Source organism: Nomascus leucogenys, chromosome 15 (assembly GCF_006542625.1).
Source record: "Nomascus leucogenys isolate Asia chromosome 15, Asia_NLE_v1, whole genome shotgun sequence".
NCBI classification, from domain to species: Eukaryota; Metazoa; Chordata; class Mammalia; order Primates; family Hylobatidae; genus Nomascus; species Nomascus leucogenys.
The window spans coordinates 27,998,862-28,021,159 of NC_044395.1; the positions used below are offsets into that span (position 1 = coordinate 27,998,862).

The following is a 22,298-nucleotide window of genomic DNA, read 5'->3' on the forward strand; positions in this document are numbered from 1 at the left end:
TATTAGATATAATGTTTCATAAACAGTTCCCCTCCCCTTCTTTTTCCTCTGGGTTGCCGTCTCTAATTTTACCACTTCTTACATATCCTCCCTTTGTTGGTCACCTTTAGATATGTTGCTTCTATTGCTCAATGGCCTACTTTGCCTGGAGCGAAACCCAGGCATGTGACTGGAGCAAATTCTCTGCCATTGGTTTACAAATTACTGTTCGAGTTAGTGCATTTAGGGTTGACAACATATCTCTTTGTTTTATGTGTTAATTTTATAATTTAACTATCAGGCAGAAATATTACTTCCGTTATTCTCAGACTCTTCTTGGGAAATACCTCACTGAAACTCCCAAGTATGGGGCACAATAAAGAATTCTTTGGAAATACTCAAATTGAAGCCACAAAGGTGTCTAAAAGACTAGAAATGATTTTCTCATGAGATCCATTGCTATCCGGTAGGGTACCTATGAGCTGGAATGTCAATAATTAGCTTTGCAGCATTTACTAATTGGCATCTTTGGGCTGTAAGGCATAGCTGGCAACAGTCCTAGATGTTAGACATGGTCAGTTTAGTTCAACTTAGCAATTTTTTGACTACTTCATAATCAAGAGATTTATACATTGAGTTTAATCATCACATTTTTGTGTAACACTTTATAGTTTTATTTCATTTTGATCTTTCAACAGCCCTGAGAAATGGTTATTCAGAAATTTTGACATTTTATAAAAATTAAATTGAGGTTCAGAAAAATAAATCCTGTATCCCAAATCACACAGGCTAGCCAGGAGTTAATCCCTTTCAACTATAATCTTTTCTGCTGTTGGTGAAGATAGAACAATGTATTTCAGCTTAGAAGGGCAGGTTAAGGGGTTGGAGGTTTTGGAGGGAGTCAGACCTAGATTGGATTCTGACTCAGACACTTACTACCTAAGTGACTTTGGGCAAGTTTTTTAAACTTCTCTGGATTTCATTTTTCAACATTCATAAAACTAGGGTAATACTTCTAACTCTCTTGTAGGATTATTTTGAAGATCAAATGACTTGATGCATGTGACACGTAGGGTCCAGTGTTGCACTCAGCATGTAGCTGGTTGCTGTTACAGTGTTTAACCCAGAAAGCTTCCCCGTTTTACACTTTGAAGACTGAATCAGCCCTATGCCATCTGTGAAGTTTTGTTTGGTTTTGGGCTTTAAAATGGAAGCCATGTCTACCAAAAGGCTTTTGCTATACCATGATCCATTTTCCCGAGAAAATGTCTAGAAGAAGTGCCATCTTGTCTTATCATCAGTATTTTCATTCACACTGAACCAAATTGGCCATGATGGTGACCAGTGAAGCAAGTATTAATATCTCCTAAAAGCTCACTATTAAGAAGTTAATGAGCATACTGGAACTATTTAAGTAATAGTGACACTGTTTACAATTTTGGGAAAACAACAATCTCATTTTCATTCCATTAAAGACAAAAGGAAATAAGGAATTTCAGTTAGATACATGGGAAGTATTTCCTAATGGTCACCAAAGTGAAATAAATTACCAATGGAGGAAGCAGCTTGTGATAGAAAGAGCACAGGAGACCCATGATCTGGTCTTGATGGTGTTCCTTTCCAGTTCTGTAGCTGAGGCAAAACACTTTAACCTCTCTGATGCTCAGTGCTTTCCTTTGTGAGACTCGTGAGATTGTTGTATCTAATAGGATGGAAAAAAAAGTGATTTGTAAAAACCATAATGTGTTATGCAAACCGAAGGTGGTGGTGTTACTCTCTGGAGTTCTTTGAAAACATCAGACATCCTTGGATGACTTAAGTGTGTTCTTGCCTGAAGGCAGAAGAAAGACTAACTCATACTTCAGGGAGTGTATGTTTTCAGCTCAAATTAGTACTGATGGTATTAGGTTTTGTATCAAATTGAAATTCAATGGCTATTTTTGGAAAGGCATTAAAGTGATGTAACAAAGGGGAAAATACTGAGAAAGCAAACATACATTTTGTATAGGAAGACTTAATTACCATATTGATTATATGTTAAGTATAATTAATTATAACCAATAATAATGATGGTAACGACTGTGGTTTGCTAATAGAGCATTTCTAATAAGGCAAAGGTTATTAGTTTGAATCCCTAGATGGGTCAATTAGCATAATGTCAGCCTTTACCCCAAGCTCTAATGAGGTCATGCAAATATATACCTGTATTCACAAGGAGAATAAAATGAAGACTGGAAAAAATTGCCCAGATGTTAAACCAGTATGGATAGAAAAACCCTAATTTTAGTGCATCTCTAGCTTTTTATTTTTTCCTTTAGCACACCTAGGATTTTTGCATTTTGTAACTAATTATCTGAACTTATAGTTTTGCTTAGCAAATTAGTGGTGTAGGTCACTTGAAATGGTATTCCTACCTTCCTATAAAGCTGCTATCCTTCTAAAAAGTGTGGTTATGATTACCCAGAGAAGGTTGTTTAATTGCCAGTATGTTCCAACTCTGTATTTGCGAGTGCTTAAACTTTGCAGTGCTGTACTTGAAGATGACCCTGAGAACTACATACCTCTTACATGTGTTTTTCAGATGGGAAAATTGAGACATTTTTTTTCCCCCAGGACTTTCAGGTGAAGAGATTTTGGCTAATTTTACTTTTTTTTTTTAAAAAAAGGTCAGTAGCACAGCTGGATTTGTAATATAGAGGTCCTGATTCAAAGTTCTATATTTAATTTGTAGTCTTTTTTTATTTTTTAGTTTTTGGGTTATATGTAGTAAGTTTAGCCAGAGGCTGGGAAAGTAAACATTATGTCTGGATATTTAGCAAGATCGATGACTACACAATTACCTCTCCAGAAGTAAACTGGTTGTTTGAAATGACATTATTTGGATTAGTTTTAGTAAAAAAGTCAGTCATATAATTTGATCCATTGGTGTCTATAGGCCTACCTACAAAGAAAGGGTATCTAAGATTATAATTCTGATTAAGTTGTGGAATTTGACATAGGGTATCCTAAGAAACAATGTGTTCTCCTGTTGTGGAGAAGGTGGTGATCTCCACTTTGTGACCTGGAGGATGACGAGAAGGGTTCCTTGTCCCCACAATTTATCTTTCCCTGACAAACCTGTTTACTAAAATTAAACTCTTAAAGATTCCGACCATCTTCTGTATTGTAGAGAAGCTCATTCACACCATCATTTACCTTAGCAAGGATTCAGGCTTGAGGTTTTGAGGGAATGGAGTTAGGATTCCTCTTGGGCATCATCTTAGAACAAGGTAGTAAGGGGATTTGAAATTTTGATGAGGGAAAGAAAGGGAATATGCAAAGAATGGCTTTTGGATACTTACTTTGAGAGTTTATATTATGGTGGTGAGGATCTCGCCTAACAGAAAGGAACACAAACACGTTGGGAGCCCAGAGGGTGGGGAAAGGTGAGCTAGAGGATGACAGAAAGCTAAGGAAGGGGAAGTGGAATTATTTAAAATAAAATTTAATTCCTGCTTTTGCTTATAGGTTTTCTTGTTGATACAGCTTTGGTTTAAAGAATGTTGTGTGTTCTCAAGAAAAAAATCAATTACTTTGAATACACGTGATTTTGTAATTTTATGTAATATTAAAAAACTACTTTCTTGTTGAAGACAGTTTCCTAAGAGATGACAGGCGGTGGCTCACGCCTGTAATCCCAGCACTTTGGGAGGTCGAGGTGGGCAGATCACGAGGTCAGGAGATCCAGACCATCCTGGCCAACACAGTGAAACCCTGTCTGTACTAAAAATACAAAAAAATTAGCTGGGCATGGAGGCGGGCGCCTGTAGTCCCAGCTACCCGGGAGACTGAGGCAGGAGAATCGCTTGAACCCGGGAGGTGGAGGTTGCAGTGAGCCAAGATCTCACCACTGCACTTCAGCCTGGGGGACAGAGCGAGACTCGGTCTCAAAAAAAAAAAAAAAAGACATTCTTTTTGTACAACAGGGTTTCTTTACTTTTTAGTCATGTGATGGTGAACAGATTACCTAATCTCTCTAAATTTGGTTCTTTTTTAGTGATAATAACACCAGTCTGATTATTTCACTTGATTGGTGCAAGGATCAATTAGGATAATATATATTAAAAATACAAACTGTAAAGTGCTCAACCAAATAAAAAACATTAAATATTGTGTGCAGTAAAGGTTGAAGGTTACATGCTTAGATTTGGGAGCCATATTACCTGGGTTTCAATCCTGGCTTTGTCCCTTTTTATCTGTGTGACACAGGGAAACTTAAAGTTTGTGTCTCAGTATTCTCCTTCATGAAATGTGAAAAATAATAACACCTACCTCATGTGGTGATGTGAAAATCAAAGAAGTTCATATACATAGTGGGCTTAAAGCAGTGCCTGGTGTAAAACAACATCATTCTAGCTGTTGTATTTTTATGTGCATGTTAGCACAAAACTAAATGCTGAATTATTTCCATGGGAGTAGGTTACTGTGAAATTAAAGAAAAATATCTCATATTTATGCTTCAAGCAGCATAGCTCTTTGCTTATCTAACAAATTCATATTTGATTATAAGTCATTAGTGACAGTTAATGCAAGGGACTATGTTTGAATTAAGCAGTTGTGAGTATCCATCTCAGAAGCTTACTTCTCTTGATACTTGAATTAAGAGACTATTCTCATTAATGCCGACTTATTCAGATAAAGTTCACAGTGTTTTTGTCTTGTTCATCATGTTTATACCTTAAGTGAAAGGTTTCAACCGTAACTACACATTGGAAACAACTGGGTCCCCCCGGACCAGTTCAGCTGGAAAATCTGGGGGTGGCACTCAGACCTTGGTATTTTTTATAAAGATCCCCAAGTGATTTTAATGTGAGGCAGAATTTAAAACCATTGGCTTAGAGCAGTAGTGATTAAATATATACCTATATCGTTTAGTTTCTGACCTTGAGAGATAATTTTGTCATGTTTAAATAAAATAATGGCCAGGCACAGTGGCTCACGCCTGTAATCCTGGTGCTTTGGGACACTGAGGTGGGTGAATCACTTAAGGTCTGGAGTTTGAGACCTGGGCAACATGATGAAATCCCCATCTCTACTAAAAATCAAAAAATAAAAAAAAAAAAAGCCGGTCATGGTGGCACGTACCTGTAATCCCAGCTCCTCAATAGGCTGAGGCATTAGAACTTTTTGATCCTGGGAGGCAGAGGTTTCAGTGAGCTGAGATTGCACCATTGCACTCCAGCTTGAGCGACAGAGCAAGAGTCCATCTCAAAAAAATAAAATAATATGGCTCTTTATGGATGTTTCTTTAAAGACAGACCTATTGTTTCTATTAAGGTTGTATCTTGTGAGTATATGTCACTAAGCAGAAATGAGAAGTTTGATTGTTTTTAAATTATGTGTGTGGATTTTTTTGGCATGATGAAGTGCTGTGTGTATCAAATAAGAATATAGACTTGCAAAATGTGAAAGGTAAGAGGGAGCCTCAAAGGCATCTAGTGAAAGAGGACACACTTTGAAGTCAGTCCTGTTTTGGAGTGATTTATTTACTTACTGGATGTGTAATCTTGTGACACTTACTTAACCTCCCTGAGCTGCAGCTTCTTCATCTCTGTAAAATTGAGACATACATGTATTTTGTGCGATGACAACTGTGTTTCACGCTGCATGCACACACACACACACACACACACACATACACACACACACATCTTTACTCTCTGCCTCCTGCCTGATCCCCGCACCATCTGGCGCGGATATCCAGAGCAGGGACTGTGTGGGAGCCTCAGCGGGACTGTCTGAGCCTGCAGGGCCAGCTGCTGGGGACTGCTTTCTCCCACTCTTCAGGGATCGTTTCTCTGGCTCTGTTGGGACTATTTCGTGGTTGGCTGTTTGGATCTCATGACCTTTCATGAGCATAACATTTAGTCTGTGGGGTTCAGTCACTGTTGGTCAAGTATAGTGAAGCTGTTAATGAGACTAGAGATGAAGATGGCTTTTTGCTGCCATATGATGGAGCCTTTTGGGTACCCTCTGTTGGTACCCACTGTTTGAACCCCAGAAAATATGTGTGCAGCACACTGATGGCTGCTTCCTCTTTCCAGCTGGCTTCCTCTCCATTGCCACTTCGTGTTGAGTTGGGACATTAGGTGGCCACTATCTGTCTTAGTTTGGGGGAAGGAGAGAAAAATTACAGACCTCTTGACTTTCTTTTTATGATAGTAGGAACAGTGGATTTTCTCCTTTCCCACCCTTGTCTCTTTGATCCTCCAGCATAGGGCTATAAAATTAGTAGGCCACTCAGCAATCCTGTTGCACATTTTTTGTCTACAAGAAAGGAAGTTCATGGGTGTTTCTTAGCAGCTGTAAAGTAAATGCCTGGGGTCTTGACCTTAGCTATGATATTTCAGCATCATTCCTACTCACTGGCAGGCCTGGCTTTAGTACTATCCTCAGCCTTAATTTTGAGAATTCTGCTTATATCACTGTCTCTCTTAACTGATCTTAATGTTTCATTGGAAATATTTATAAATCCGACTGCCATTTTTCTGAATTTTCCTCTGTTCCCTGGAATCGGTGTAAACTTCTCATAATGAGAAGTATCAGTAGCTTTATTGATTTTTTTCAGGTGATGAAGATCTTGAGACATTGCACCTGTGGGATGAGTTTTCTAATTGAAGACTGTGTTCCTCCACTAGATTATGAGACTCTTGAGGGTAGGAACCATGTTTTTCAGCTTAGCATAGCCATATCTCTCATTTATTACACACCTACTGTGTGTCAGAGATGTTGCTCTAATTATTTCAGTGCATTCCCATAAAAATAAGGTACACATATGTAACAAACCTGCACATTCTGCACTTGTATCCCAGAACTTAAAGTATAATAACAAAAAAATTTAAAAGGTCATTAAACTAAAAAAAAATAAGGTACATATAAGGAATCTTGTTTCAGAAGAGCTTAAGTAAATTGCCCAAGGTCATCTAGCTAGTGAGTCATAGAACTTGCTTTTGAATTCAGTTTGACTTCACAACCTCTTTTCTAAATCATCTTTCCAAACTCCTTCTTGCAGAAAAGGACAGATGCACATAAGAGGACTGGGATCTTGGCCTGTAGAATGTTGGATGGTTCTCTTAAGTAGGAGACAGTTATGGAGCTGCATTCTTAAAGAAAATGATAGACAGTTTGCATGTTTTCAAAGCCCTTGTTGTTCCCACTGATCTACATTGACTTGCATCACTGGCATACATGGACACTTAATAAAAGTTTGTTGAGAGCTGGACCCTACCACCCCAGAGGCAGAAGTCATCTGACGGAAGGCTTTGGCCCGTTTGTGGGTCTTCACTTCATGCTTTTTACTCAGGTCAGAGAGGCTGAGATTATGTGAATTTGTCTCTCACTGATAAGGCCATTGGTTGAGGCCATCAGACACACTATGAAAACTGGAATGAATCCATGGTGATAAGATATTCGGAGGGGCCAGGGCTGTGTTGAAGTCAGTCTTGGATTGCTGAAGTTAGGAGATGCTGTGTAGTCAGCCTCTATGCTTGTGGTTTAGGCTATTAGAATGTGGCTGCCCACTTTGGCAAGAAATAGGAAGTGCATAAATGGTTTATCAACCTGAAGCTTTGTTGGATGTGCTCAGAGAACATTTCTTTTTAATGTATCTGGAAACTATAAATTTAACTCCTGCTGGGAGTGGAAGTAATTGCTTCACACAAGAAAAAAGCTAGATCTTTAAAAGGCTTAACTCCTTTCACAAATATGTGCTTTTTAATGACTGGGAAATTCCTGGTACAGAAAAAAAAATGTCCTTTTGTACAAATGAGGTCATTCTGTTCTTAACTGGCCCTGTACACTCTAGTTCCTGCTTTCTGTTCCATGTTTTGTGACCAGAGGTTATTAGAAGGATCACCCCTCTGTGGATATCCACTGCTTTTTCAGTTTTTTGCCAAGGGGAAAGTTATCTTAGCTCAGGAACTGCCAAACCAGTGCAAGAGGCCCAGATCCAAGGGGTACTGAGCTAGTGACTGATAATGGTCGGATTTAGATTGGTCATGGATTAGGTTGTTAAAGCATGCTTTGTGTGTGCACTAGGATCCCTATGTCTGGTTCATTCTCTTTAGATTTCTCAACCATTCCATTGCCTCTTCATTCAGGAATGATTTTTCTTTCCTAGGTGCATACCATTTACTCTGCTTTGAGTCTGTTTGGATGAGTAGAAACATTTGTGCCAGTCTGAGGCCTGGTATAAATGAAAAGCAGCTGTTGAAAGAAGTTGCTCTGTACCTCTCCTTTGAACACTTGGAAGCTGATTCCTCCTAAAATTAATTTGTGAATTGGTTTGACTAATGTGCAGTAGGTATCTGAGGCCTTAGATTTGTGTGGTGAAAGGGTTCTCCTACATGGTAATGTAGAGTAGATCTCAGTAGATGCCCTTGATTCAATTTAAGCTCACTTTCCTCTAACTTTAACCATTGCCTACCAAGGAGGATGTTAAAGATTCGAAGAGTGTTAGGGGGAGTGTTACATCTGTCTTGGATGTCTTTATAAAGAGGTGGACATGGAGTGGGTCTAAGTGAGATTTGACATAGACCTCTGGGGTCTCCTTTTTTTTTTTTTTTTTTTTTGAGGCTGAGTCTCACTCAGTCACCCAGAATGGAGTGCAGTGGGGTGATCTTGGCTCACTGCAACCTCTGCCTCCTGGGTTCAAGCAATTCTCATGCCTCAGCCTCCCAGGCAGCTGGGACTACAGGCATGTACCACCATGCTCGCCTAATTTTTGCTACTTTTAGTAGAGACGGGGTTTCACCAATTTGGCAAGGATGGTCTTGAACTCCTGACCTCAAGTGATCCACATGCCTCGGCCTCCCAAAGTGCTGGGATTACAGGCGTGAGCCAGAGTGCCTAGCTCCTGGGGTCTCCTTTAGACGATATATTTTTAAGACAGCCACTTTGAAGGATTAGCAGTTGGAAATTGATATACTTATTAACTACTTCTTAGGTATCAGCACTGTGCTAGACCTTTTCTGCAGATTACCTTTTTAGAGGTAGAAGGCTACCATGCTGCCTTGCATTTTGAAGGGTTTATATTACGTTCGCATTCCCCAAGAATTCATCGTCGGCTGTAATGGATCAATGTTTTGATGAGGCCTTGAGTGCTTTTTTCTGCTTAATTGACTACAGGTTTTTGTTATTTAAAACATTCTCTCTCTTGCTACTGAGAACTTGGTTCTTCTTATCATAACTTCCTAATAAAATCTAGGTTCTAGGATCTTGGTGTCCCATTCATGGCTCTCTAAGTCTGAAACTTAGTTCAGTCTCTGTTGCTTAATTTCTTGATCTGGGATTAAGATCCTCTGTCTTGAGCCATCGTGGAGAAGAGATTATGAAATGTGGTCATGAGCTGCTTAGATATTTGTTGCAGACCCCATTTTTTGCCTGAAGCACTTGTGGCCCATCCAGTATGCTCCAGAAAGAACCTTTGCTTGAATTCTCTTGGGACATGGAGGAAGTCAGGCTGACTGCTGTGACAGTTATGGCTGTGGGGCCCCGGATCACCTGCTTCCCATCCTACTCTGCCTTTTTGTTAGTCTCCTCAAAGAACGGGGAAAAAAAAAGATCATTTAAGTTTAAAAATATCTCTTATTATAAAGTTGACTCTTTTAACTCAATTTATCACTGCTTGCTAGACCATCCTTGAAAACCTTGTTAAAATGTAGAAGAAAATATGAAGACGTGCCATTTAATTTCAGTTGGTCATTACCTCATGCAGATTACATATGCTGGAAAGGAAAAACCGTGACTCATGTTTCTGCAGGGCACCCTCCCTGCTACGCCCAAGGCCTGGGTTTATTGTAGGCAGCCACTGAGTATTTTATTGAACTTAATAGCTGGTACAAAAGAATTGAAGAACACATTCCTAGGAAATACTATCATAATTGAAATTGGGAAGTTCTGGGTAATTGCTGAATGCCTCATATTAGTTCCTGTGGGGAAAATACACGGCATGATGCAAAATGGGTTAATATTGTAGAAGGAAAACTCTCAAGAGATAAATCAGAAGCTTCACCTGTCTGCCTACGATACTCACAGTGGGAATGGTACTGATTTGCTGATAATATGTTTTTATTATTATTATTATTCTGTAGCCTCAGACGATACAGCAAACTCTCAAGAGGACACTGCAGTATTATGAACATCAAGTTATTGGGTAAGTAAAAATTGATTTTGGTTATTATTGGGGGCAAATTAAAGGTAATTACTCAAACATAGCTGTTGAGTATGTGATTTTCTGCTACCCAGGTCAACCTTATTTTATAGTGGCTATGTTCTCATAGTGTCGGGGGTGAAGGCTTATTGGGGGAGGTCCCTTGGAGTGATTTCTTTTGGCTTATTTGTGCTTAATTCTTTTAAATGAAATTACTTTCTGGTATTGCTTTTCCTTTTTTTTTTCTCAGTCTTCTCATGTTCTTACTCTTTTATTCCGATGTTGAATCATATAATTATGCCTTACTAATGTGGTAAGCTTCATTGGTACCAACCCAGATGCTTTGAATGGGATTTTAGAATCCTTAAGTAGAGTTTGATAAGAATCACTACAGCCTTAACACAGTTCAGTGAGAGGAATTAGTTTACTTAGAGTCACGTGCTACATATTTTTCTTTATTATCGCCTGTTTCTTGAGGTGGTTGTGACGTGGTGTAAAGTAAGAAGACTTGATGTCAAAAGACAGGACTTCAAGGCCTCATTAGCACATAGATCTTTTACTAAGTAACTTTATCTCTTTTTTAAAATGTGATGATAATAAAAACTAAATCAAGGATTAGATGTAATGATTAAATGAGGTAATTTCTATGAAAGCATTTTGTAAACAGAGAACTCCAAAAGAGTATGAGGTACACCTCTAATTGGCTATGGCAGAAAGCAACTGGCAAATATGAAAGCCTAAATTTACTTACTCATGCAATCTAGCTTTTAGATTAAATTTATTGACATTAGAGGCAATGTATATTTTTAATTTACCTTGTTAGGTAAATTAAGAATAAGAATACTTGTTAGTATTCTTTATATGGTACAGTGATTTATCTTTGTAAGATTTTAAGAACTTTTGAGAAGTCAAGATTCAAACTGTGGTACTTCTTGAACTGCTCTCAGGATCATTTAACATTTATGGCTAATAGTCATTGCCATAGGGATCAAGAACATAATTTTGGCTATTAGGGTATAGTGTGATTTTTTTTCACAGAACAGAAGGGAAGAAATCTTAATGGAAAAATATTCTCAGCACCTAGTACAATGCCATATACTTTAAGTGCTTGATGATTATGTTAATTGTCATTTCAAAGGGAATTGCTTTGAAACTTTGTCATACTAATCCTCAAGAGTGTAGTTCTAGGAAAAACATATTATTTAAACTCAAGAGATGGCTTTTAGTTTGAGGCCACTAGTGATTTTAAATGGTTTATCCTAATGGAGATAAAGAATGTCAAATTAATCTTTCTCCACATATCCTAAAATAAAACTTAATCACTCTCATTGAATTTGCTGCTTTCAAAGTATGGTGTTTGGATTAAATTAGTTAGTATATTTAAAATAGTTCCTTGTATGTGGTGAGCACTACATACCTGTTTGCTCTTATGTTTATTGTTATTATTAATATTTTTATGACAATATCCATCATCAAAGTCTAATTTTCTGGGATTATGAATGCTCTTTCTCTTTTGAAATAAAATAACTGATGAAATATTCTCATTTTTGAACTAAAGTATACCTTCAAGGCAAATTGGAGTGGGACTCTTATAATGTGATCAAAATAGATAACCAAACTATATTGCTATAATCAGAAAATTTTTTTCTCCATTGATAGAATGGAGGGAGTTCCCTTTTATCCAGCTGGCTGCCTCAGCCCTCCCCTTCTACCTATGTAGACATGGTCTGTGGTGCTTCTTTGTCTATTGGATGAATGGTCTTTTCCTAGTTCTGTTTATTGCATACACAGTATAAAGAAAACAGAGAGTTTGACTCCTCTATAAAGAGGGGTCTTGATGTCTGGCATGATTCAAATAGGCCTATTAGCATATTTTTGCTTGGGTGTTGGCTGATTTCTTGGCCTTGAAGTACCTTTGCTCACTGACTTTATTTGCATTCACGCTGATGAAGACAAAGCGGGCTTGTTGGCAGCAATTTTGTCACGTTTGCCTTTCTTGACTGTATTCCCCTTTCTTGCCTTTTTTCTCATTGATGACTTTCCTGTCCAACTTCCTCTTTTGCCTTTTATTCTCCATCTTGCTACTTTTTATTTCTCTTTTCACAATCAAAAAAGCAGAGCAGCTAATATCACTCACCCGTGAACTAAAAAGTGTTTACAACTGTATGTTGTTCCTCTTAAGAAAGTACAATTTAAGGCTTTCTATCTCTAATTGTGAAAAAGAATATGTTTCTTAAAGGGATTTCGGAATCCCTGTATTGAGAATTGAGAGTAAGTGCTGACAAGCATAATTTTAGTTATTTTTCGGCAGGTGAGGGTGGGAAGGAGATGCTTTTTCTAATCTCTGAAATGGGGCTTGCTTAAAGCTGTCTTGAAATAACTCAGCATTTAAATACTTTGTGTTGAGGTGTTGAAGCAGAACAGGTAACAGAGTATGAGCTAGCCCTTCTCTTTTTAATTTAATTATCCTTCAACCACTAACCTTCTTTTCCTTTCCTTGAAAACTCTGTCCTTAATCTGTTTTGTTTATCAGAGCTCTAGGATTGTACAGTTCTGCTCCTTGGATTCTTATACTGGTTGCCCATAGAAACTCTCTGAGGCTTTTTTTGTCTGCCAAGACTGAGACTTCAACGCAGAGAGCAGCTGTTCCGAAGGGTCACAGACAGAAGGACTGGGAGGGAGTAGCTGATGGGGCTTCCTGTTAGGGAGTAAGATAGCCTCTCTGTACCTTATCCACTTTATCTTTAAACATTATTCTGTTCCTTAATTTATCCATTCACTTGTTCATTTATTTATTCATAGAGATCATTCAAGTTGGGGAAATGAGTGCTAAAATAATTTATTCATGCAATGTGATAAATCTTCTCTTCATCTCCACTATCGTCATCATCTCTCACCAAGACATTCTGGTCTAATTTTCTGGTTTCTACTTTTGTCCTCCAATATGTATTTCCACCACAGCAAAGCGATTAAAAAACTAGATCATGCCACCTTCTTACGTGAAATCAATGGTTCTCAAATGTTAATGTGCATCAGAATCACCTGCCAGCCTTGTTAAAACACGTATTACTGGGCCCTGCTCCCAGAGGTTCTGATTTCGTAGGTTCAGATAGGGCTCAAGAAACTGGCATTTCTGACAAGTTCCCAGGTAATGCTGATGCTGCTTGTCCAGGGATCACACTTTGAACCCCCTGCTTTAAACTATATAATGGCTTATTATGGTAGAATAAAGTCTAAATTCTTTCTGTGATCTGGCTTCTGCCTACCTCTGTAATTTCATCCCTTTTCACTTCCCTTTTTTTCACTTCATTTCAACCTTCTGTTGGTTTCTCAACTTAACCAACCTTAGCTTCAGGGCCTTTGTATGTATCGTTTCATTTTTATGTAATGCCCTTTCCCCAGATGTTTGCATGGCTTATTCTTTATATACATATAGGTCTCTGTTCAAATGTCTTCTCTACAGGAAAGCCTGCCCTGATCACCCCATCTAAAGTATCTTTCCATCACCTACCTCAAACTCCAATCGTGTCAGGTTGACTTTGTGGAAAATTTTGATTACTATATAAACTCTACATATTCATGCTCACTTGGAGAGCTTCTTGTTCCCATAGCACTGTTTTTCCTCCACCTAGAATGAGTAAGGGGGCATTGAATGTGCATCTTCATGTTAGTCGCTCTTTAACTCAAACTTCTAGGGAGTGGACTAACTTTCTGGGTGGTGTGGGATGGAAAGATCAGTGAGAAGCAGAAGAAGTCAGTAGGAGACAGGCAGGATTCACTTTAGAAATTAAAAGAAACTGAGGTTAGAGGAATGTCTGTTTATAATGGTACTTTTTTTTCTGATACAATTCTTGCCATTGTGCCCTTTCTTCTCTTTGTATGTTGTGGAAAGATTGTGTTTTGTAAGTAGACATATGAGACTTACTAGACATAAAGTCAGGTTTTGCTATGAATAATCTTGGAAAGGTTACTTAAAATCCCTGAGCCTCAGTTTTCTCATTTTAAAAATGGGAATAATAACAGGGTTGTAGTGAAGTTTAAGTGAAATCTGAATGATAATAACGTATGAAGTCATATAATCACATAAAGTAGTTAGCATAGTACCTGGTACACAAAGATAATCAATAAATGAATTGAATTATTGTTACTACTGTTAGTAAATGACTCTTTTGCAATTCAGCTTTTGTTGATTGTCTTCAGTTTATCCTCCTGCTGCAACCTTTTCCTGTCTTCCTTGGGCCTTTTAAAGTTTAGAATCTGTAGTTTAGCATCCGGAGCTGAACATGCCCAGTTCGTGTTCTAGCTACAGTTTTCCTCTTACAGAGAACATCTTTTTCGTTGATTTTTTTTTTTTGACTGAAATTTCTGTCTCTAGAGGGCTTGACCCAACTGCTCTCACTCATATTTCTACTACATGACTCCTACTGGTCTATGGCTCACAAAAATGGATTGCCATGGCAGGGTAGACGAAGCACAGTTTTCTTCAGTAAACTACTATGAGAGATGTGATAATCTTTCTGAGATATAGTGCTCACTCACTATATATTTTAAACAATAAAGAAATATGTATTCAGAACCATGCCAGTAATTTTATCTTTTTTGTGTGTGTGCCAGAATAAGCATTGTTGTGTTAATATCATGGGTAGGACTGTTGCCAAACTCATATTAGTCTGGGACACCGATTCTTATAGTCATCTAAAATTAAATTGTATTGCTCCAATTATTAATGTAGGCCCTATGTTTGTTTTATACAGCCAACCTTCTGTTCTCTTTTTTTTTTGACAATTGAGGAGAACTTAAGCCAGAGTAATTTCAGTAGAATTTCAGAGTGAAATTAATAGTGGGTGAATTCTGATTATTCTGGGAAACAAACTTCAAGGATATTACTTAAGCTTTCATGATCAGATTTTGTGGCTTATTTTAATCTAAAAATGATCTAGCTTCTTTTTTATATATTTACATAGAAAAAACTATCTTTTTGAACATAAACAAATTAGACAAAAGCTAATATCTATTGATTGCTTACTATGTTTGAGGAGATATGCTGGGCACTTTCCATCTTTTATTTAATCCTAAAAATATTGCATAAGAGTATTGTATTAAGCACATTTTACAGATGAAGAAATTGAGGCTGAGAGAAAAAAATACTTTTTTAAGGTCATTCTGATAAAAATGGTGGAGGTTGAATTAAAAATAACCCTGTGATTGTCTGTGTTTAACATCTGTGCACCCTGTTCCACCTCTTGAGTGACTCCTGCATTCTGGAAACTGTAGTAAGCATTTTGCCTAACTGGTTTATTGGAGTCTGATCTCAATGAGGTGTACAAACATGAAACCTTTTTATTTTTCCCTCCACTCACATCAAGCATGCTAGGATACATCCCCTTCAATGTTAGGTTAGACAGATTGCTCTGTTTTCTAAGTATTTCCAAGAATTATGAAGTTCACTGTAGACCAATTTAAATCTTTACTCTGATATCCAGTCTGACTCTAATGTTCCTTTCTCTGTCTGGGTCAGGCCTTGGCCTGAGAGACTTGTAATGCATGACAGAGTGTATGATGTGGGTTTTCACTCCTCTTCTCCAGGCCATTCCTTTCGGTGTCCCTTTCTCTTCTGATGTATTGGGTGAAGCATGAATGAAATGGAAAATGGAAAATTTCACTGGGGTTGTAGCAGTCCTCTCTTGGCTGTCATGCCCTCACTGGGGTGCATGTATGAGTTCTGCCCTGACTGTTTCAGATGCCCCAGCTCCTGCATCTAAGGACTTCACTCTTGTGGTCTTGCTAGTGGGAGCCCTGTCCCTGGCTGGCAGCCTCTAGATTGGAAGAGCACCATGACAACCAGACAAGTCAAGCTTGCCTCTCTCTTCTCTAACCCATGGGAAACTCACATATTTGCCCTGCCAAATGGTGGGCCTTTAGGTTGCTCCCAATTTTGCTCTATTTCTTTTCCTTGTCAATAACTTTCTCCAGAGTCTTTTTCCTCTTATCAGTCAGACAGGGGAGTATGATCAGGAAATCCACTGCCTCTGCAGACGTTCACTGGGGAATGAGATGGGTAATCCCCAATCTCTACTAGCTGTGGACTCCCCTCACCAACTGGACTTCTGCAGGGAACACTCCCCTTTTCTCCTTTTCTAGGAGGGGAGGGGGAAAAGTACCATAGCACTCTCTTCCTAGGCCAACTCCTCACTTTTCTGAAAATTTTAATTTGAAGTCTTTCTGTTCCTTTGGTTCTGTAAGCTGGTGGTAGAGTGACAGGGGCAGTGGCTATTTAGTCTCGTCTTAAGTCCTGAAGAAGAGCTCTGGTCTTCTTGGCTACCCCTTTGGAATGTGGGAGGATTTGGCCTTTAATGTCCTCAGCTTTTTTGTCTTAGCTGTCATTCAGAGACAACTCAAAAAGTCCCAGCCAATATCCAGTTACAGGCATTGTGTTATTTAGTCCTCACAAGAACTCTAGGAGGTACCTCCATTTTATGAGACAGGAAAGTTAGACTAACAGAGATTGGGTTACTTGCTCAAGATCTCACAGATAGAAAATGGTAAGACCATGACTCAAATTCTGCCTGGTGTATGTTATTTATACACCATACTGCTATCTTCTTCTTTTTCTTTCTTTCTTTCTTTTTTTTTTTTTTTTTTGAGATAGAGTCTCACTCTGTCACCCAGGCTGGAGTGCAGTGGCGCAGTCTTGGCTCACTGCAAGCTCCGCCTCCTGGGTTCATGCTATTCTTCTGCCTCAGCCTCCCGAGTAGCTGGGACTACAGGCGCCTGCCACCACGCCTGGCTAAATTTTTGTATTTTTGGTAGAGATGGGGTTTCGCCGTGTTAGCCAGGATGGTCTCAATCTCCTGAACTCATGCTGCCCGCCTGGGCCTCCCAAAGTGCTGGGATTACAGGCGTGAGCCACCGCACCCAGCCTATACTGCTATCTTCTTGACTGTGACAAAAGTTATGGTGTGTTTACTTTCAACACCATTGAATGCCAGGACACCAAATTAACATTGTTAACTTTTCCTTTTCTAGGCAGCTTCCTTATAGAAACAGATCACTAGCCTTGATGAAGTGCTCACAGAGTGATACATTAGCTATACAAAGCTGATATATTTTTTGTTCTCCTCAATTTTTTTCACATATAGCTTTCTTGTTAACAGTTGCCTCCAGTTCCAGGTCTACACTGCAAATGCTGATGTGAATGGTGGGTTATGCCAGAATTATGTCTCAAAGCTTCACTTATTTTAAAATGTGATTATGATGAAAGCATAGACTGCGTGTGCTTGTGCGTGTGTATATGAGTTGCATTCGCAGATGCTTTCAAAAATTTCTCCTTATGCTAATTTTGTTTTCTTCTTAGTTACAGGGATGCAGAAAAGAATTTCCACAATATCTCTAACAGATGCTCCTATGCAGACCACTCCAACAAAGAAGAAATTGAAGATGTCTCAGGAATTCTTCAGTGTACTGCTAATATACTCGGTATATGAACTATATATTTATATAGTTGAGAGAGAATGAAAGAGAGGGAAAGTCGAGGTGGAAATGTTTCATGTTCTACCAAAGAGAGATGTGGAGAATATGGCAAGTTGAGACCCAGACCTTGTGAAGTGATGGGTGTTAACTCTCCTGAAGATGTTTGAGTGGAAATGGCTTGCATGCCACTTACTTAGAGATGGAAAAACATCAAAATAAAAATACTTAAATTCCAGGGAAACAATTTCAAATATTCACATGTGAATAGTATTAGCTTTGTATAATCCATATTTCTTTGGCCCTTATTCTCAGCTAAAGTTGTAGGATCTTTTTTTCCTCTCATTCATACTCTATTATTTCTGGGAGGTCCTGGTTGGGGCAGAAGGGTGGCCCACAGGTACTCTTAACACTGTACGATCCAACGTTCCTTTCTGTGGCCTTGTCAGTGAAGCAGGTCATCTACTGAGGTGTCTGTGCCCTACTTGGGGTTGGGGGAGTGTCCATCTTAAATATATTTGTACTTATGACAGAGGGGCTGTTTTTGGATGCTCTAACATGGCTAAAAGGTACTGTTGTAGATTGCAGCCAATTATACAGCCGTAAGCTACCATAACCGAGCTGTACTACCATACTACCTGACGTTCTTGGTGTGTGAGAGCTACATTGTATTCCATGCAAAGTATTCTAAAAGAAATATTTTTTTCCTAATGTCTTACAGATGTTTCTAGTGAGAAATTTCTCTTTAAGTTCTTTTTGGAATTCTTTTTTCTTTATGACCCAGATAAGAATCCATGGGGTGCTGGAGGGTGCTAGTGGGGAATAACAAATCTTAGTGAGCGACTCTACACAGAATGCAGAATCTCTTTTGGGGTCAGGTGATGGACAATAGGGCAAACCAGTTTGCATGTTCTTTCTTTTCCTTTGAAGTATTTTCCCTGGAGACATCTGAGTTTTTCCTACAAACAGTTTCCAGGTCACCCCAACCCAAGAGTCTATCAGATTTTTTAAACATGTCAGACTTCTAGAGGTAGATTTCTTTTACATTCAAGCCGGGAATCCAGCCGCTGGTTGGCTACATTTTCATCCTAGGTAACTTTTGTAAACACAACATTGTATAATAAGAAAATGTATACCTTTTGTGAGGGGATGTATATAGATGTTAGTGGTTTGTCTATAACAGCATGCAGGACAGTGATGGGTAGTGAAAAGGAGGCCAGAGATTCATCACCTTAATCTTAGAACAACTGCAGGGATGTCACAATACCCAAGTAAATCTTATGACTGGAGAAAATAAGGGATGAGATTAAAAGAGACATTACCCAAGAGCTGTTTAAAGTTTTCTGATTTTATATTTTCAAGGACTCTCCTTTCAGTAACATCTATTTCTCTTAATGCATTGTGATTTCAAGGGGTGGGGTGATGATGTCACACTAAAAGGGATGTATCAGAATCTCAGTGAAGGGATGTTTAATATTTTGAGAAGTTGCTTCTTATCCAGTTTCTAAACATTTTCCTGACCCTCACGTCTTTCTTCTTTATGCTCCCTATTTTTAGAATCACTGAGTTAGAGGGAATAGGAGGTGTTCAAAGATAATGATTATATTGGGGTGCTAAAGGCAGTTGGACTGTGGCTTGTAAATGAATGTGCAGAATTTCCACAGAAAGAAACCCTGGGTCAAACAATTTGAAATAGTGACCACCAGGGGACACTGTTGGCCCAGCACAGCTTAGTTGCCCTTCGAAGGTTGCCCTAAGATGTTGGATAAGTAGCGAGTGAGAAGAACAGCAGGCAATGTGCTGCCTGATGACATTAGGGTAAGTGAGGTGTTTATAATTTAGAAGGTGATCATGTAACAGGGTTTAGACTTCCATGAATACTAACTTTTTCTACAAAAGAGATACTAGGTCTGATTATTTTCTTCCTCTAAGTAATGACTGGTTGTTCTCAAGATTTAAAGCACAATCTTGTAAAGTTTAAATTTCTGAAGATTAACATTTAATGCCTGCCACCTGCCAACCAGATGCTGGCACAGATGATTATGTGCCTAAGAGGTAGCTGTTCTCTTTGAATAATGTCTTTTTAGAACTCTTGATATATTGACTCTCTGAGGACAGCTTTAGTGGTCATATTCAATAAAAGCGTTGTTTTTAACAAGTCACTGAGCTATGATTAATCTTGGCTTGTTTAAATTTTATCTTTTTTTAAAGTTGTGTTTAAATTGTCTTCTGTAATCATATATGAGAGGGAAAGAATTGGTCAGCTTAATGGACAGAAAAGCTTGACATAAATTATTTTCTGGGAGGGTGTTGGAGGGTGGCACAGGAAAACAGAATTTCAACCAAGACAAGAAAAATTTTGATGCCTGGGAACCTTTTTTTTTTTTTTTGGATGGCAGAAGGCAGTGTTCCAACTCCATGGTTTATATTTGTCACCTTTGGGGAGTGTGATTAGAATATTGGTGGACTGAGATTGGCAAACATATATTTCTCTTACCTTCTTAACCTATTACAGGGTTGTATTAGAGTCTGGAAATGTGTTGGTTTATTCACTTATTTGTATATTATTTATACTTCATCATCAAAAAAGACTTGAAGTTATAGATCACAAAATATGATCATAGTAGCAATTTTCCTCCTTCCACGATGAGCATTTCTACCTACTTAGTATAAACAACTCCTCTAGAAATTTTGGTCATTTACTGGCTCTTCAGGTTGCAATTTGCATTTAGAGGGTGGCATGGAATAAAATCGAGGATGTGAGGAGAGGGAGAAAGTGAGTTGGAGAAGACCTGTTATGCCTCTGTTACTCATTTGTTCTCTCACCTCTTCCATGGGACTCCCTGAGAGCGCATGTTGTGCCCTACAGGGTGTTTCATGCCTCTGGAGTAATGGGAAAAAACTGCTTCCAGATATCAAAATGTTTGCTGTCTGTTTCCCTTTTGTTGGCTTAGAAACTGGTTGTTTCTATCTTCTGTCTCATCATTTACAAATTACAGATGTTGATTATGGTCTGTTTCTTGCCATCTCTTCACCACATTTTGGTGCTTTGGCAATTGCTGTGATAATGGAGGCTGGGCCCTTGAAACTGTGGCCATGCAAAGAAAGATAGTAGACAGTGCCCTCCCTGCTGGAGGACTTTAGAGTTAAATTTATTGCTTTATTTGGTACGTAATGTCTTTTGCATACCAAAATGATCTAATTTTAGTTGTCCAAAAAATAGAAAATCTCTTCTAGCCCTAATCTGCAAAGCCTATTTTTAGCTCAAATTAAATAGTAGAAATGTGTTTATGCTCTATGAGGCAACATTTAGTATTTTCTTGGAAATTGTAATGGTTGAATGGTATGATGAAGCATGTATTAAAGCATGTGTACCATGTTTTCTGCTGAAATGTTGCTACTTGTTCTTATGGCTTGGGTTTACATAGTGTTGTAGGCAGGGAGACAAAGTGAGTAGGAGAGTTAAGGGAGAAGGATGATAAATTGCATAGTCTACTTTGTCATAATAAGTTAAATATAAATGAAGTTATGACTATTTCAGTTTTAACAAGTTCTAATACTATTAAGGGTGTTGTGGGTGTTTCAGTTGTTGTAGAGCTTTAAGGAGGTACAAGATGGAGGAGTTGGGTTGTAGGAAAAAGACTTCCCACAGTAGTTTAGAGAACAAATACAAATGAGAGCTCTAGGTTAATTCATTTACTGATGAGGTATAGCATATAAAGACTTGCAGGTTTAGGAAGCATCAGTTATTTGCTAAGTATTGCTCAAAGTATAGTTTTATACTGCCCTTGCTAAGTGCATTTCCTCTCAAAATAGTCAAGAAGTTCATAGTTCTGAAAAGATATCATTAATGTTTTCTCTGTTTTAAAGATCTCTCTCTGTCAGAGTGTTGCTTTATCTTCTCTAAAAATGTAACACATTTAAGTCAGAATGGGAGCGATGTTATCATGGGATTATTTTGTTGGGAGAGGGCTAGTAAGGAGGATAGAGGAAATGACCTTTGGGGCTTATTCCTCACAATATTTTCTTAGTATCAGGGATCCTGAAATACTGTGAAATCATTTATAAGATGCCACTGATTCCACAATCTTTAGCTGGTATGGAACTCTCTGTTTTTTTTATAAGTAATAATTTTTTGCTTATATGTCAACTTGTATATACTTTTTTGTTTCACCATGATTTGTAATGTGTATTTAGGAGCCTTTTAATTAGTCATAAAACTGTGAAGAATTAGCTTAAGGTTAGGTTAAGACTAACTTGGAGATTTTCTGGGAATAATTAAATAATATACTTGTTTAGTAGATGAGAACATGTTTAACATATTTGTTATCTTGGAGAATTAGTGTAGCAACAACTTACCATATTTATTGGTGAATTAAGATTAATAGCAATAAATAACTTCTGCCAATATAGTTCTTGTTACTATAACTTGGTAACTGATCAATTTCCTCTTTCATTAAAAGTAAATATTTTCAGTATTTTACTAAAATGAATTGGAATTAAGGTAGTTGGAGGGGAAATTACTTAATAATGTTACTATAACGTAGTGATTTAGAGCAAGACTGGAGCAAGACTACTTGGGTTGAAAATGCATCTCAGCTACTTACTAGCTGTATGAACTGGAATGATTTACTTCATCTTTCCTTACCTCATATTTCTTATT

The 22,298-nt window shown here is 38.1% G+C and overlaps 1 protein-coding gene across 1 annotated transcript in view; it reads left to right on the forward strand.

Moving 5' to 3' along the window:
- The window catches only part of GUCY1A2 (guanylate cyclase 1 soluble subunit alpha 2), a 357,730-nt gene that overhangs the window by 22,015 nt on the left and 313,417 nt on the right, over window positions 1-22,298 (forward strand). Inside the window, exons 2-3 of the mRNA XM_030828948.1 lie at window positions 10,110-10,171; window positions 17,523-17,644. Of these exons, the coding sequence (XP_030684808.1) occupies window positions 10,110-10,171; window positions 17,523-17,644 (184 nt within the window). The remainder of the gene's footprint in view (window positions 1-10,109; window positions 10,172-17,522; window positions 17,645-22,298) is intronic.